Source organism: Ciconia boyciana, chromosome 3, assembly GCF_034638445.1.
Source record: "Ciconia boyciana chromosome 3, ASM3463844v1, whole genome shotgun sequence".
NCBI lineage: Eukaryota > Metazoa > Chordata > Aves > Ciconiiformes > Ciconiidae > Ciconia > Ciconia boyciana.
Genome location: NC_132936.1, coordinates 95,914,969 through 95,931,085, shown reverse-complemented (window position 1 = coordinate 95,931,085; position 16,117 = coordinate 95,914,969). Strand labels below are relative to the sequence as shown.

General features: G+C 42.1%; 1 protein-coding gene across 4 annotated transcripts in view; it reads left to right on the top strand.

Moving 5' to 3' along the window:
- Nucleotides 1–44: 44 nt before the first annotated feature.
- The window catches only part of MOCS1 (molybdenum cofactor synthesis 1), a 29,839-nt gene continuing 13,766 nt past the window's right edge, over nt 45–16,117 (top strand). For 3 of the 4 annotated variants that reach the window (XM_072856713.1, XM_072856712.1, XM_072856715.1), the window contains exons 1-4: nt 45–218; nt 7,866–7,998; nt 8,687–8,854; nt 13,721–13,885. In XM_072856713.1, coding sequence (XP_072712814.1) covers nt 99–218; nt 7,866–7,998; nt 8,687–8,854; nt 13,721–13,885 — 586 coding nt within the window. In that variant the 5' untranslated portion in view covers nt 45–98. Of the gene's footprint in view, nt 219–4,559; nt 4,653–7,865; nt 7,999–8,686; nt 8,855–13,720; nt 13,886–16,117 lie in introns of those variants that run through there. The other variant, XM_072856714.1, reaches the window with a different exon arrangement.

Below are 16,117 nucleotides of genomic sequence, written 5' to 3'. Positions count from 1 at the left end.
GCCCTGATTGGCTGCCTGCCCCCCGCCCTCCCCCGCGTGACCGAGCGAGCCTGGCAGCGGCGCCGGGGACCCCCGCGTGCTGGGGGCCGGCGAGCCGCATGGCGGCGGCGTGGGGGCGGCGCGGCGGCCCCGCGCTCCTGCGGGGGGCGCTGGGGGAGGCTCCGGGCCGCGGCTGCAGCTCCGGGGCGCCCGTGAGGGCTCCCTCCGCCGCGGCTCAGGTGAGGCGGGGCGCGGGGCGCTGAGGGGTCCGGCGGGGGAGGGCTGTGAGGCGAGGCCGGTGCGGCGCCGCGGGGTGAATGGAGGGTGTGGGGCCGCAGGTGGTCGGCGGGGCCGGCGGCCGGTAACGGGCGGGTGCCGCTGCCGGGGGGGCGCTTGGGAAGCGTGCGGCCGCCGGAGGTCGTGTTTGGGATTTTGAGTCGCGGGCCGGTGCCTTGCACTGGCGTGAGGAAAGCGTAGTTTGTGGAGGGGTGCTTGCGATAAGCCAGGCTTCGCCTGGCGGGGTTCCCGAGGGGCGCTTGGGCTTGAGAGTTCCCCCGCCATAAGCGTCTGCAGCGTCGGGGTACGGCAGCTGGAATCTGCTGGGGTGGGCGGCACCGAAACTCTGCCTCGTGCTTTTTAATAGAAATACTTAATTTTGCAGCCTGTCCCAGACGGATAGGTAATTTGTATGGTGAACATGACTTGATTATATGGGAGGGGGAGAGTCAAGAAAACGTGTAGTAATATATAATTCTATGTCCTTACTTTGTTGAAATGTCACCCTTACTTTGAAAGTAAGTAGGACATTCAGTCTCTTGGACTGAACCAGTTCTGTGTTCCTTCCCAGTCAAAGGAGAGATTACACAATGGCATTTAATCTGCCTAGGTCAAAATCAAGTGGTTTGGCAGCTTTCAGTGGTTGTGCTCCAAGGGGTCATGCGAGCCTTGCAATGAAGCTGTTTGTTCTGTTGCTGGCATGAAATCAACACAGGTGTTGTCCAGACCTAGCTCCTCCTAGTTTAACTTTCGGTCCCCCAGATGGATTCGGTCTCTTGGTGTCCAAATGCGGGAGAAAAAGCTGCACAGAAAGGCAAAGGTTCTGTAAATGTCTAGCAGAAATAGGACATGACATGCAGAGTAATCCCAGCTGGGACATGATTTATTGATTTACTTGCAATTGCATGGCTGGCTTCAACAAGCAGAAAATAAGCTAAAGCTACTAGTGACAGTCTTTGTGTCACCAGAATTCAACGCATTTGCTACCACTTACTTATTATAGAAAGTCAAATGGATTTGTGTGTTGCTTTATTGAATGCTTACTTGGCTTGGGAATCTAGAAAGGTTATTGAGTTTCTTTTGTCTTTTCTAAACCATGTACTTCTTTATAAATTCTGATCAGAATTACTTTTAACTACTTTCTATAAATCGAGTAGTTCTAACATACATTCAGGAATACTTGTGAGAGATCTGGATTACAACATCCATCTCTGAAAGCCCTACTCCCTTAGGGGAGGAAAGCCACAGTGGTTGGAGAATGGGATGGGTGATTTGTGTGTGTGGCATAGTAACTGTGACAACTGTGCTGGGGCACTGGCTGATACCCTGCAGGGCCTGAGGAGCAAGCTAATCCAAAAGCAAAGACAGTGCAAACTTAGCAACTATACGGTGATAATATACTCATTGCTCCTTTCTGTTCTTGGTCTCTCCCGGGATTCATCTGTAGAGAGGAGCAATTAACGTTACAGCCATAGGTGACAGTGAAACTTTCAGATGACAGGATGTTCAAACATTCAAAACAATTGTGAATCCTGCTTGACTGTCTTCTGGGTTGGATCTGAAAATGTTTATGGGTTCTGTTTAGTTTCATGAGATTTCAGTTGGGGGTGGGGGAGTGCAAAGGGGAGAAGAGAGCACTAGACTCTGTATTTCATCTCCTTTTAAAATGGTCCTTCCAGCTGTGGAAGGAAGAACTCTGTAACTCAGGAGCTTTAGGAGACAACTGAAAAGCTGTGTCCAAGGCCATCCATTTACAATGGTCTTCAGGTTAGGTTACAAACAGCGGGGTCGGTACAGCTGCTGTATTGGTATTGTGTGGTGAACTTATGTTCAACTTATGGCCTTTTTACCCTGTTCCTACATGCTGTTTTTTGAGACAGTGGGACAATGTCTGTGTTCATGCTATCCATTCTGTATCCTGCATTTGCTATCTGTAATAACACTTTCTATGAATGCTTGGTAAGTGTCTCCCTCCAGCAGAAACATTTAATAGCTTTTTTTCATGTTTTGAATGTCCATTAAATCGTTATAATGTTTTCTATATGAAATATGTGGTGAAAATGATGTATTTATAGAAGTGAAATTATATTGACTGGATAACCTGACTGGGTAAATCTGAGGCTGTGAAAATTTATGTCAATTTTGAAGGTCAAATCAGATATCCTTGGGAAGCTGATCCTAAATTGTTTACAAATAAAACCCAGAACTTGATCAGCTTATTATTGGACTGGTTAGTCCACATGTTTGAGGTGGTTTGTATCTTAGTATTCAGGATACAAGTGTCAGTCTCGGAGATGTGCACAAGGTGGAGTCCCTTTCTCAGACTGGATAAGGGCAGGTAGCAACAGGCATTCTGAAAGCAGCGTTTTCTTGGTTGGTTGTGTACAAGCATTTCTTGATTAATTCACAATTAACAAAGGAAAGTCTGATGCCATCCTGTCATCTCGTAAACATCATAATACATGTCCAAATTATATTCTCGAATTTAAAAAAATCATATAGGATTACATATTTCTACTACAAAACTGCGTATTTTCCAGTACAATAGAAAAAGTAATTTGTACTTCTTCTTTTTTGTGTTTTTGTTTTTTGTTTTTTGTTTTATTGCAAGTTGGAAGTTTACATGCAAAATCCCCAGCTTTTTGAAACAAAAGAGGAAGATGAAAGGACTCTTAAGATAGTGAGGCTTGAGAGCAGTAACATTGAGGAAATTAGCGCTTTTTTTTTTTATCCTGCTCTAGATGTATCATTTCCAGTAAAGGTCTTGTCTAGAAAGACCTCATATGGCCCTTATTCTTGGCCTGTCATGTCTGAAACTCTCTGTGTCCTGGAGCTCCATTTTGTGGGTAGCTGGTCAGAGTCCCTGAGCAGTGCCCTCTGTGCCTGTAGCCAGAACTGTAGCATGCTGTTTGGGGTCAACTGTTGGGCAGCAGCTGCTGAGCCCTCAGAAAAACATTTGTCCTGGACTTCTCAGCTCAGGCCTCATTCTGGCACTTGGCCTACTTAGACCTCTTTCAGCCTCTGTGGTTGTCTAATTTCCAGGTTGAACAGGGACACCATGTCACCGCTTCCCTGCAGACTAAGATATTAAAGGTGAGGCATGAAACAGAAGAGCTTTTGCTGAGTGGTGTCCGTGACGCTGGCGCAGCAGCATTAGGTACTACAGTGAGGCAGCAGCACTGATGCATAGACCCAACAGGATTGCAGGAGCTGAAAGAGCCGGGGGGTGCAGGAGCAGTGCTAGCAGTGTCATAAGTATAGAGGTTGTGGTGGTCCCTGAGGCCTGTCCAGAAGAAGCGTTTGCAAGTATTACTGTTTCATAGTGCAAAAATATCACTGGGGATAAGATAAAGGTGGAAGGCTAGAGCGAGTATAGTACTCAATCTTCAGCTTGATAAATAGATAAGAGCTCTGTTCTCTTTCCCCTTGTGTTTAACTGAGCCTTTCCAGTATCTGTCAGTTTGTGGTGTTCCTGGTGGTTATTCATACCTCTGGTGACAGCTTCCAATTTTGCTGCATTGTTAGAAGAGTTCTCCTGGAAATCACAGGTGAATTGGCAGGTCTGAAGGGTTGACAGCTTGTCAAAATGTAGCTGCTAGGTGCAGTCATCTAAGCTCTCATTCTTTCAGTACTAGTATAGAACATAGGACTGACAGCCCAGAGACTGAAACTGTTTTTTCACGGATCAGATAAAGCACACTGTGTGACAGGGCATACTCCTCTGATGCGCAGAAGTGTCTTTTGTGAACTATGGAGAGAGGGGAGTGGGGACTTGGGAATTCTAGCCATCCCTTTTGAGTGAAAAAGTTATGTGGTTCGGCATTGATACGGTAAAATACCAACAACCACCCATCTTTTCCAGCTGCAGGGAACTGAATAACCCTTTCCCTGTAGACTGGGAACTGTAGCAGGCAGCTTTTGGTTTCTCCCTATTCTGATAGCTCTCGCACAGGCTGCGAGTGACTAGGTCCAACCTTACCCTATTCTTCCCCTTCGGAAAAATCCTGCTTACACAGCTACCTGAGAGAGTGCTTCATCCTTGCCCTGAGTTATGAGGAAGGCAGCTGAGTTTCCATTGCTGGTATTTGGCCTTCCCTGTGGAATTGATAAAAATATGAGTCGGTGCTGGGTGCAGTGGCAATTTTGGTAATACAGGATCCACTCCCAGTGGAGCTCAAGCTGATGCTACTGAACTCCTCATGGGTGTCTCCTAATTCCTCCTTGCTGACATAAAACTGGATAGAAACTGAACTAACAGCTTAAAAATTCCATCTCCTGTCACTTTTTCCTCCCAGACAAACCCATCTCTGTACAGGACAAGAAGCTGATGGAAAGAAGCTCTAGTAGCTTTGGAAAACTTTTTTCTTTTACCCATCCCCTGTCTTCAAGTGGAGTAGGTAAGGAAGCCTGGTCCTGAAAAAGGTGCAAAAATGAGTTACTGGGAAAGAAACAGGAGAGGAGTTCTCCTAAAAGAGGGCTAAAACAATTTTAATAAGCATGGGAGTGCTTTCCCTCTCAAAAGTGAACACCTTTCCAAAGTAATAGGAAGGAGAATGTCAGAAATCCAGCCAGGCCAGAAAGCCATGCAGTTTTCAAGAAAAAATATTTGTGGTTTTTTTGAATTTGGCAGTATTTAAAATTTCTTCAGATTTAGCCTGTTCAGGGGTGAGTTTTCTAACTGGGGAAGAAGCAGAAATGAAGTCTGAATATTTAGCTGGGCTCTTCGACTTAACCCTGCTTGTATTCTGAGAAACTCTCACAGTTAGTGCAACAGAGCCAGCATTTCTAACAAAGCAAGCTCCCAACTTGGGATTTCCTGGGGACAGTAAAGCTGTGCAGAACTCGCTCACAACCCGCAGGTGCCCAGGCGGGGAGCATTTCCCCGGGGGTATTAAAAACCAGACGACTTGTTCTGCCTGGGCACATTGGAGAAGAGGGAGATGCAAGAACGTGTGTCGGTGTGAGCAGTGCATGTGGCTGCGGAGGGGTCGGGTTTTACAGCTCTTGTCACTGACACCTTTGGTGCCGCAGGGGTGTGAGCAGTGCATGTGGCTGCGGAGGGGTCGGGTTTTACAGCTCTTGTCACTGACACCTTTGGTGCCGCAGGCCTGGCCTTGCGCCCCTTATCCCTCTGCTGTTGTGGCCTTTTCAAAACAGAAACTGAAAGAGATTTCTTTCTTCTGGCAGAAAAGCAATTACATGGAAACTAGTACTGCTGTTTTATCAGGCGTAAACAGATGCTTTCTGCGCTTTGAAATGAGCCACTTTGTGTCTCCTTTATCTTCTCTTAACCCCCCCCCCACTGCCAGGGATGTTCTTAGAGATCTTATCTAACCACAAAGCCGTTTGGATCAAGAAATTTAGTGTATTGTTTAAAGGCTGGTGGAAAGATTGTGCTGCCAAGAAAGAGGGCTCCTGCTTCGAAGTTTAGCAGCAGCCGTGGTGTTAGCACAGCTGGAATCAAAATTTGCTGCAGCTGCTGATGGCTGAAGTTGGGCCTCTCCCCAGACAACCTTTGCTGTCTGGCTGATCTGGTCACTGAGGGTGTCCTCTCCACCCGCCCCCAAATCTTTCTTACAAATGCTTTCAGAATACAGTGTTTTGTGGAAGCATACCTGGGTTGTTCAACATTTTAGCTGACCATTTCCAGACTTTTTGCTAGGGCTGTTTGGAAATACTGTGCAGGATTAACTCCTATGGTTACTACTAGTGATGACCAGAGCTAGGGAGATGATGGCCGCAGATATGTGTGTTTCTGCCCAGTCCCTTGGCATCGTCCCCTGTGTACCGATTTTAGTATGTCTGGAGATTTCACAGGTCTGTTTTTCACTATATGGAAATCATGACTTCTGCTCAGTTACGCTGTTTGAATACTAGCTAATGTGTCATTTTGACTGGTTCCTCATTCTACATCTTAAATTTGTCAAAACTTTATTTAATCCTTTGCCTGCTGCAGCCTATCAAGACTAGCTAGCATGATTTTGACTTGAGGCACAATTCTGCAGCTGATTAATTTCCCCCTCACTTTTTTAACTTTGTGAACACCATGTATCCAGAAATGTTTTTGTATGTGCTCTTTCACTGGAGATGAAGTTCACTGTGCGTCCAGGAGTCCTTTAGCTTTCTTCCAGTTTTCTTAGCTGGCTATTAAGTGTCTGTATGTGGTTAACTAACAAGGACACAGTGGAGGTTACACACAGAAGTTCCTTTAATTATTTTGATCCTGTTTTCTCTGTTTCATTTTGTGATGCTATGCAGCTGGCATCTGTCAGAGTTATTAAATCGGTCTCCTACAAAATGTTAATTTAACTGTGATATAGTAGATGAAAAGACAGCAGACTTGGCGGGATTTGGATTATGTTATTTGTGGACGTTTGTATGTAGTGCCTGAACCAAGTATCCACCAGCTGATTAAAGTATGTTGGTAAACTTTTGCTCTTCTGCAGTACTGTGATAAGAGTTGGTTCAGTTACTGTATGTTTCACTTAAGGTATTGAAATATTTTCCAAAAGTAGCAGAGTGGTTTCAGCTGTGCTTTGCAGGTGTAGAAAAATAGAGATATAACATGGTAATTTGAAAGTCATAGGCTAAAGCAGTGGGACTCCCTGCATTTAGACCTTGCTATAACCAACAATGTTCTGGTGTTGACAGTAGTGATGTTTTAAAGATGCTTGGTATAAACTTGAACTGTATTCGTTTCCAGTAGCAGCTACTAATTTGGGATATTTCATTTGATAGCTGAAGTGATCAGCCCTCATTCTGGAGGGCAAATACTCAGTACTTCCTGAAAACTGTGTTGCTCTAGAATATGTTACACTGTGCTTTAAAAAAATGCAAAATTGTAAATAGAAATTACTTTTAATATTCACTTCATGACAGTTAATAAAGACATTATGAAAATTATGAATCATTTTATGCAGGCTTGAACAGGTGGAGCGTTCAGGATCATACATTTCTCTTCCAGTCCCACTGTGCCCAGTGTTATTTATCTTTTAACTAAGACAAGCTTTTTGGAAGTATTCTGTTGTATGGATTTGGGCAAGAAGACCTTGTTGGAAATGTTCTTGCAACAGACATCATAAAACATAATTGAACACAGCAATAATTTGGTTTTGCTATTAACAAGATGTTATGTCTTGCACATGGTAGTTGGTAAGGACACAAGCAGAGATGCAGTGTTTTATCAACTTTTAGTTCTCTTGTGCTGAAGTGCAGGGAGAGACCCTTCTATATGATTTCATTTATCTGAGGGCTGTAGTGAGATTGGGTGGTCCTGGATCATTGATTCTGTAAAGTGAAGAGTCACACAATTGAAAAAAGCTGCCTCCTATTCTGCACAAAAAGCCTGAAGCACCTGTGGCAAAGAGGCTGTATCTTAAAATGCACGGGGAAAATTGTAGTACAGTTCCATGGAATTAAGTAGGGTGTGAAACTTAATCAATAAACGGCCAGTTTTGACCATAAAGACAAGTCATGGGTTTTTCTTGTGCAGTTGTCCCTGTGGGGAAAAATGGAATAATAATTATCAGTTGAGTTCAAAGTTAATATTTATACAGCAAGTTGATAGGATAACTATTTAAATATTTAGCACTTGCTTGTTTTCATTACAGGAACTGCAAAACTCAGGAAGAGGACGCTTTCTACTGGAACATGCTGCTCCCTTCTCTGCTTTTTTGACGGACAGCTTTGGGCGTCAGCACAACTACTTGCGAATTTCTTTGACCGAGAAATGCAACCTCAGGTGTAAGTGTCTGCACTTTCTTGCAGAGCTTGCACAAAGCTCTTATGCACGATATTGTGCACAGGCCAAGAATTGAGTTAGGGTACTTATTGTTGTGTTGGCCCTGTGCTGTTTCTTGTCTTCACAAAGTAATGGTAAAGGATAGATAGACTGATTTGGGGCTGAGCTGCTGGTGGGATGGGGAAGCAGGAGCAAACCTAGGGATCTGCCAGACAGGTGGGAGTGACAGGTCTTTCATCAGACTTGGTATGGTTTGGATGATGGTGCTTGTGGATGTTTGTATGCCGTACCCAAAGTTTGTGATAAGCATAAGAGTTCATACCTAGGCATTCCCACAATTATGTCTGCAAAGTTTGTGGCAATGTCCCAGTGCTTGCCAGTTCAGTTTGGTGTCTCTGAATGCAGGTTAGATAGAAGTAAGATCAGCTTTTCCTTCAAAGTGGATCCATTGTAGTTTTGAGACCCATCAAGCGAGTCTTGGGTTTTCTTCTGAAGGAACACAGGAAATTGTTAGGAGATTGCTTGTAAGATTTGGTGTGTGATCTTACCTGTATTTCAGAAAAGCATGTATTTCAGAAAATCATTTGGTATCCATTAAAGATAGTTGCACTTGGTGCATTTTGCCCATCAATATTAGATTAACTGCTGCTGGTTATTTTTTCCCCATATATTTCTGTGTTCTTGTTTCAGGTCAGTATTGTATGCCAGAGGAAGGTGTTCAGCTGACCCCTAAATCGGAGCTACTTACTACTCAGGAGATAATCACCCTAGCCAGACTGTTTGTGAAAGAAGGTGTAGAAAAGATCCGACTGACAGGAGGAGAGCCGCTTATCCGTCCCGATGTGGTTGATATTGTGGGTGAGTTCCCAATAAATACAGTGCGTTTCAAAGTGACTTGCTGTATATTGATCCAAGAACTATGCTTGTAACTATCTACTAATACAGTCCAGCAACCTGAAGAATAATTATACATTAAACAACGGTGCTTTTTCCGGACATTGTGAAATGCAAGATAGGTCCTTTCAGAAAACTTCCAGTTCTGCTTTCCTGCTTGGATGTGACTTATGTCTCTTCTTATTATAACAGCCAAACAGCGTTGTCTTCATATTCACATCTACTAGAATAGCTTGCAATAATGCAGCCTTGGATCAAAAAATCAAGAATTGATGTGACCAGGTCCTCACTGGGGAGAAACAGTTGATACGTGCTTACAAACAAAACAGGTTTTCTTTTGAATTTTTGGGGGGGTTTGTTTTTGTGTTTTTCTTTTGTTTCCTTGATAACAGATGTCGCTTGTCTGCGTTCAATAAGGAATGGTGGAAATGCCTATGTTTTTAGTTATTGATGAAGACTATTACTTCAATAGAAGATAAATTACTCTGTAATTTTTAGAAGTCTATCTCCTTCAATTGGTATTGTATTGACTGACTGTGCCTGGTTTTTTTTCTTGAGTCAGGTGCTTTTTTCCCTGTCCAAAGTCTCATATGTTATGGACATTACAATAGCTTTGTGGCAATGTATTAGATTAAGGCTATGTAGGTGGGTGCGCTTTGGTATATTGTAGGCAACTGAACTTGTCTGCTTCTGCACATATACTCTTATAAGTACTGAACATAAGAAAGGGTTAATATGGAAGATGAAGGTCTTGAAAGTAGAGTAACGGGCTACTGATACACTGAGCTTTGGTGCAGAAAACAGTTGGTCTCTGCTCCTGCTCTGTTTTGTTCAGGATTTGGAAGACCTTTATGGCTGTTTCCAAAGGAGGCAGCAGAGCAGTGCAGTATGTAGAACTGATCTGTTTATAGCTGGAAAAGGTATGGCTAGAGTGAGCTGGCTTGGGTCCTTGAACCTTGATTGTGAGGAGTCCTGAAACTGCACACTAACTTTATTTTTTTGGAACTCTGAAATACCATTCTCTAGGGCCTTTTTCCCATGCATGATAGGTTATTTTTTATTTAGGACTGAGAGAGCTATGTGCCTTTTAAGAGACCTGTTTCTTTCAAGAAGGCATTCCCCATTTCTAGTAACAATAGGTATAATTATTTTTAGCTGGCTTTCACCACCCAAAAGGGGGGCAGATTTATAAAATAGGTTGTATTTTAAAATACAATAAAGCTTTACAGTTCAGCATAAAGTATTGGCATGAAAATTAGTTGAAATCAACAATGTCATCAGTTCAGTGCAAAACTTTCTTTCTTACTGTATGCACCTTTTCGATTTATCAGCAGTAGCTGATGGCTTTTTATACTCAACACAGCTACTCTGATGTTGAGGGTGTAAGTTGAGTAGCCAGGTCACTGCAAAATTATCACATTGCTGCAATTCTGAAGTATTGATATTGGAAGGATAGAAAGCTTGCTTGCTTTGTTTGTTTTACTGCAGTGATAGAATTCTCAAAGGTTTATTTCTGTGGCTGAAAGAGGGAGACAGATCTTTTTGAACCACTGGACTTTCATTGTTCTTCCTGTGTTCTTGTTCACAGCTGAACTTTGACATATTCATAGTGATCATTTTAATGGATGACAAGAGAGTAGTGATGTTGAGGTAAAGGTAATGGATGTTATGATGATTGTCCTGTTGCATTAGTTCATTCTGTCATTAATTTGTATTAGCCTGGCTGTTTTTTTCTAAGGCATATTGAAAATTGGTGAATTAAGTCTATAAACACTTTTTGTCTTCTCAGAGTTTGGTGTTACTCTGTGGTGCACAAGTTTGGGATCACGGTAAAAGTCCCAAAACTAAATAGATCACATGTAACAGCTATGGCAAAACTCATTGAAGGCAAAACAAGTCCAAAAATGTCTTCTGCAGAATTTGAGTTAGGCACCTTTATTGAAGCCATCTTAGCACAGTGTACTGGTTTGGGCTGAGATAGAGTTAATCTGGATTTCTAGATAGTTTATAGAAGCTAGCTGCAATATCTCAGGTGCTGAATAGAGTTGAGATTTAAGTTAGGTTTGTTTTCAGCAAACCTTTCTCTTAACCATAAATGATTTGTGAAATACCAATAAAGCTCAAAAATATTAATGCTGGATTACTATTACCCTATTTTTCTAATACTCTAGTTCAAACTTTTTTGTTGTTTCAATGAACAAATGTGATTTGAAGCTCCTGTAGGAGACCATGTTATTCAGAGACCTGCTACAGTTCTTTAGATTATTTCAAATCTTCTTTTAACGCGTGCACATACATAGACTATGACTCAGCAACTAGCAGTTGCTGAAAGCTAAATCATGTCCTGGGGACTGCTGAAAACATGTATTTGAGACTTTTCTGAAGCAGCTGATAGTGGAATATAGAAACCATCTCCTTTGGGATACTCAAAGTTTAATTAGCACCAGATATAAACTGTGTGATAGCTGTTTATTATTAATAGTCTGAGAAGTGCACATCTCCACTGACAAAATAATTTTCCATGGAGTGGGGGATGGACAGTTGGATGACTTTTTATAGCAACATATGCATTTCAAGAGTGAAATGGTGCAGGGTAGACTTGTTAATTCATGTATTAGGAGATACACATACCTTTTCTGGACTCAATCAGAAATGCAATTAGGAAAAAGATTAGAGGAGAATATGTAAGAAACTTGTCTATTTAAGAAGATGCTCCTGATCCTAAAGGAAAAGGTAAATGTAAAATGGTTTACCTGGTAGCTTGAGCCTGACATACAACCTTTTAGCTTCATGCTATTGAATTGTAGTATCTGTTCTGTTTCCGTTTTTACTTGGTAGTTTTATCAGTTGTCTTTGCTTGTGCTGATTGTTGCTAAAGCAGTGACCAAAGGTCAGCAGACAAACTTAATACAGGTACAAGGTGAGTTACAAAGTTACAAAATCTCTTTCATCCTTTTGAATTTAGAGATCAACAAGCCAAGAAACCAAGCAACTGCAAATGTTCTGCTCCTTAGCTTGCACAAATAAGGCAGAGTGTACTAACTGGTCCTTTTTAACTTGGTGGTCTTAGTGTTAAGTCTGTTAAATTTGTTATTACAGGTGGTTCCACATATTAGTGTATTTCCAGTGCCTCATCCTGTATCTCGTCCTGTCTGATGAGAAAGAAAATGCATTGATAACAGCTGCTGTCTGCACTAACTGACCTAGTCAGCTGGTGCTACTTTTTTAATTTTTCCATTTTCGGCTGCAACATGGCCTTTCAATGCCTTTGTGCATTTTACATTTCTAGCAATGAAGCCTGTATGGCAGCTAGTCTTTTTTCTCTATTGTTAGGAGGTTGAGCATTTTGTGTGTTCTGAGGCTGTAAACAAAAGTGGTGTTGCTATGCTGTCCTCTGGGTGCAGTGTGTATCCTATGCTCTCCCAAAGACTAGGGTGCTAGTGGTAGCTAGTGTTAAGTAATTTTTGGCAAACTTAGGCCAATAAAACTCATCCTCTAGGAAAAGGTTCTCCTGGTCAGGAATTTTGAGAGGTGAATGCCGGAAAAATCTAGTTCTTAGTGAAGATTGCTCTTTCATTACAGCCTCAAGTTCCAAATTTCTTTACAGGGCTCCTAGTCAAGTTGCAAAATGCTGCTGCTGTGAGCTTCAGCATCTTTGGTGTGACCTGGCTTGTCCCATTGCAGAGTTTTGGGCCCAGCTTAGGGTGAATATTTTGGGAATAGCTGGGAAATGAGATAAAACAGAAGTAAAGCCCTTATCAACATGAGCAAATAGAGATAAATAGGGAGGGAAGAAGGGACTATGAAATATTTGTGCTGTAATTACAGCTGCCTCCAGAGTAAGGGTTCTTCAAATATTTCTCAACTAATTAGGGTGGAGGCTATGAGAGAAGGGAGGGAGGGAAAATAAGAAAATAAAATTACTTTGCTGTGGCTCTGCTTCTGCAAGTGGTTTTTGAGGGTTTTTTCCTATTTGTTATTGTACTGATAACTGGAGGTTTGAAAGCCTGCCCTCTGGAGATCTGGTACACCGAGGATTTCTGCATTTGGCTTATGAGGAGGCAGCTATTCCTAAATCTTAGTTTCATCATATTAACTGTTTCTTATGTGGTTTTCTTTTGTTGACCATTTTTTTAGTGTCTTGCGTAAGTCCTCTTCAATTGGCTGGGCTACCACTGTGGGTAATGGAAATATTTCGGTTGTTAAGTGCAAGTGTGTTGTCCCTTGGATGTTGTTGCCTTGGATACTCTGTAATGGTCTAATATGTTGACCTTTTCCTGTTTAGTTAGGAGTATATGTGGTATTTCTTTCAGCAGCTTAAAGTCACTACTGCTGGCAGCTACCTCTGGGTTAGAACTGGTTGTTGGTAAAGCATAGCAGGATAAATGTTGCTAGATAAACACAGCTAGTTCAGGTGTCAGGTGTGAAAGGGATGACTTACTGCTTCTTATCATTATTGCAGAACACATAATTCAGTTTGCAAAGCTAGATTGAGGAAAAGAAGGTAAACAAAATCAGAGGCCTTCTTACAACAATAAAGTAGCTATTTAAGAAAGGGAGAACAAAATTAGTGTGCATTTTCAGTGTTCTTTATAACCAATTTAGCTTGCAATAAACTACTGTCTTTCATACCTTTTGAAATGCATTTGTGCTAAAATGGATCTCTTAAACCAGTACAGCTGGAAGAAGACTGAAAAGTCCATGCTTTCCTCGCACCCTCAGTGATATTTTTTTGTTTGTTTGTTTCACAAATCTTCTTTTGGGTTTTCTGTGTAACTTACAGTTGAATTACTTCTTTTAAGGTGTTCTTTTTACTTTTTATTTTCCTAGGTCAACTGTACAAACTGGAAGGGCTGAAAACCATTGCTGTCACAACCAACGGGATCAACTTAGCCAGATTGCTGCCCCGACTGAAGGAGGCAGGACTGAATGCCATTAACATTAGCCTGGATACTTTGGTCCCAGCTAAATTTGAGTTCATTGTCCGGAGGAAAGGTACAGGCTTGTCTTCTAAGGCAACTGTGTTAATACTTGCAGTAATGTTGTGAGTTGTTTGGTATGTCTGTCACACTCAGTTATTTTGGGAGGGGAGTGAATTGCTGTCCTTCTGAGGCTAGGAAAAGTAGTCTATACTAGCTTATTTGGTAGTGACTCTTTTTCCTTCTTTCTACAACCCTTAGGCAGGTAGAGCCCCTTTAGTTGGAGCTGGTGGAGTAGAAGATGCTCAACTCACCACAGTCAGTGGGACGGTGACTACAGCTGCCAGTAACTGGCTGATTACTGGATCATGGGTATCAAGAGGACTCTCCAAATCATGTGCTGCTGTTCTTTAATACTGTTCAAAAAACAGATGTTCCCAGTATAGCAGCCGGGGACTAAGATGCCAGAAGAACTGAACTTCTTGTCACGAATAGCGGCAGCTTCTGAAGTTATATTTGGGGCATGCTAGCAGTGGTCTCGCTTGTGATTAGTGATGTTCCCTACCTGCACTAGTTTTTAATAGGAATGAACATAAACCGTGGCTGAGGTCATTTGAGGAGGGGTACTAGCTTTGTAACTTCTCTCTGATTGAGCTAGTAATTCCAAACAAAGTTTCAGAAATGCTTGGATGTGCCCAGTGTTACAGATTCTTGTTTAAGTGAATCCTAAAGCTCATGATGATGTTCAGCTTCAGGGTTGGGCTTCCTTCCAACCTAAAACTGATTTGATCTTGTATCATTCTATTTCTGTCCAGTAATGTAACTTTGGCAGTCTGTGAACTTCTAATCCAGACAAAACCTGCAAGTAGCCACTAGATGGTGTAACAATGTAAGATAAATGTAGGGCAAGGGCTGTAGAAATCTGGGATGTTGTGAGAAGTAATTACAATGTTTGAATCGCTCTGCTATCAAATCGAAGTTCTGCTGACAGGTGCAGAAAGGTGTCCTTGTCTACAGTCTCTCTGGGAGCACTTCTTCGTGTTTCTATGTCATGGTGCAGAAATGGTTCCTGTCATAAATCTGACTGGAGCATTATCCTTCCAGCATGGGCTACTGCATTAATCTGGTTGTGTCATGGCACAGTTGGCTCCCAGAGGAGAATCTGGAAGTATTTAATCACAAGCAGGTGCTGACTGTGCTCTTTCCTTCTGCTCTCTGCATTTGAATATTACCTGGTTTGTGACATCCACTGGAAACAAGCCCTTCCTTTGCTACTGAAGGGGCAAAGCTGATCCTCCAGCTTCCTGAATTATATGGCCACAGCTCTTCATATCTGATTGGAAGCTGTTAGGAATGTGCTGCTTATAAAGTAAACTAAAAGTTATTGGGGGATGAGGGTAATTTTTATTTATATAAATGTTCGCTTCCTCTCTTCCCCCTTTAAAGAAAAAAAGGTCTTTAGCCACAGAGAAAGAAATTGCTCAGCTGAATAGCATAGAGAATGAACAGGAGGAGACTGAAGTCTCCAAATCATAGATAATTTTTTTTTAAGTGGAGATCAGATAAAAATAGTAACGCCGAGTTGGGTTTTTTCTTTTGTTAAGGGCTGAAATTATGTAAAAATACTTTTTTACTGTTTTTGAGGGTTTTTTATTTAATAGGAGGTTTCCCAGTATGGAATGAGCAGAGAATAAAGTGCCTGCCCTACTGTGCTACCCTGTCTCCTGTGTCAGTTCCAGAGGTGACAAGATATAGCTCTATTAAGGTGAGAGGGATTCCTGGTCTTGAGACTGCTACAGGCTGGTAACTTCTGTGGAAAGTAAAGGTGGCATCTGATTATGGAGCTAACCTGGAACTCAAGAAACTGGGAATGAATTTTTCTGCTCCTCTGGAAACTCATTCTAGGGTTTTAAGAAAAGGCTGGAATTTTGTCTTTGGTGCAGGTGACCTGCATTACACCTGCTTTTATTCCCAAATGGTTGGGATAGAGGGAAGGACTGTGAGATGATCAGAGATTTCACTGATGCATGAAAGCACATTAGAGGACTGTAATATTTCTATTTCTCCCTATCTACCACATTCTAAGGGATGAACAAATGAAAAGTACTTTCTTGCAGGTAGCCAGTCCAACCTGTTTCACAGCCTGTCCCTTCTTTTTTGTTTAGTACAAGGAAAATGAGATAATATTGTCCTGTAATTGAATCATTAAGCATTGGCTTGAAGCCTTTCTTCTTGTAAGGATTAAGTGTTGGGAGGTGTTGTCCCACATAGGATTGTTCTGGATGCGTCTAAGGTTCTCTGTGCTTTA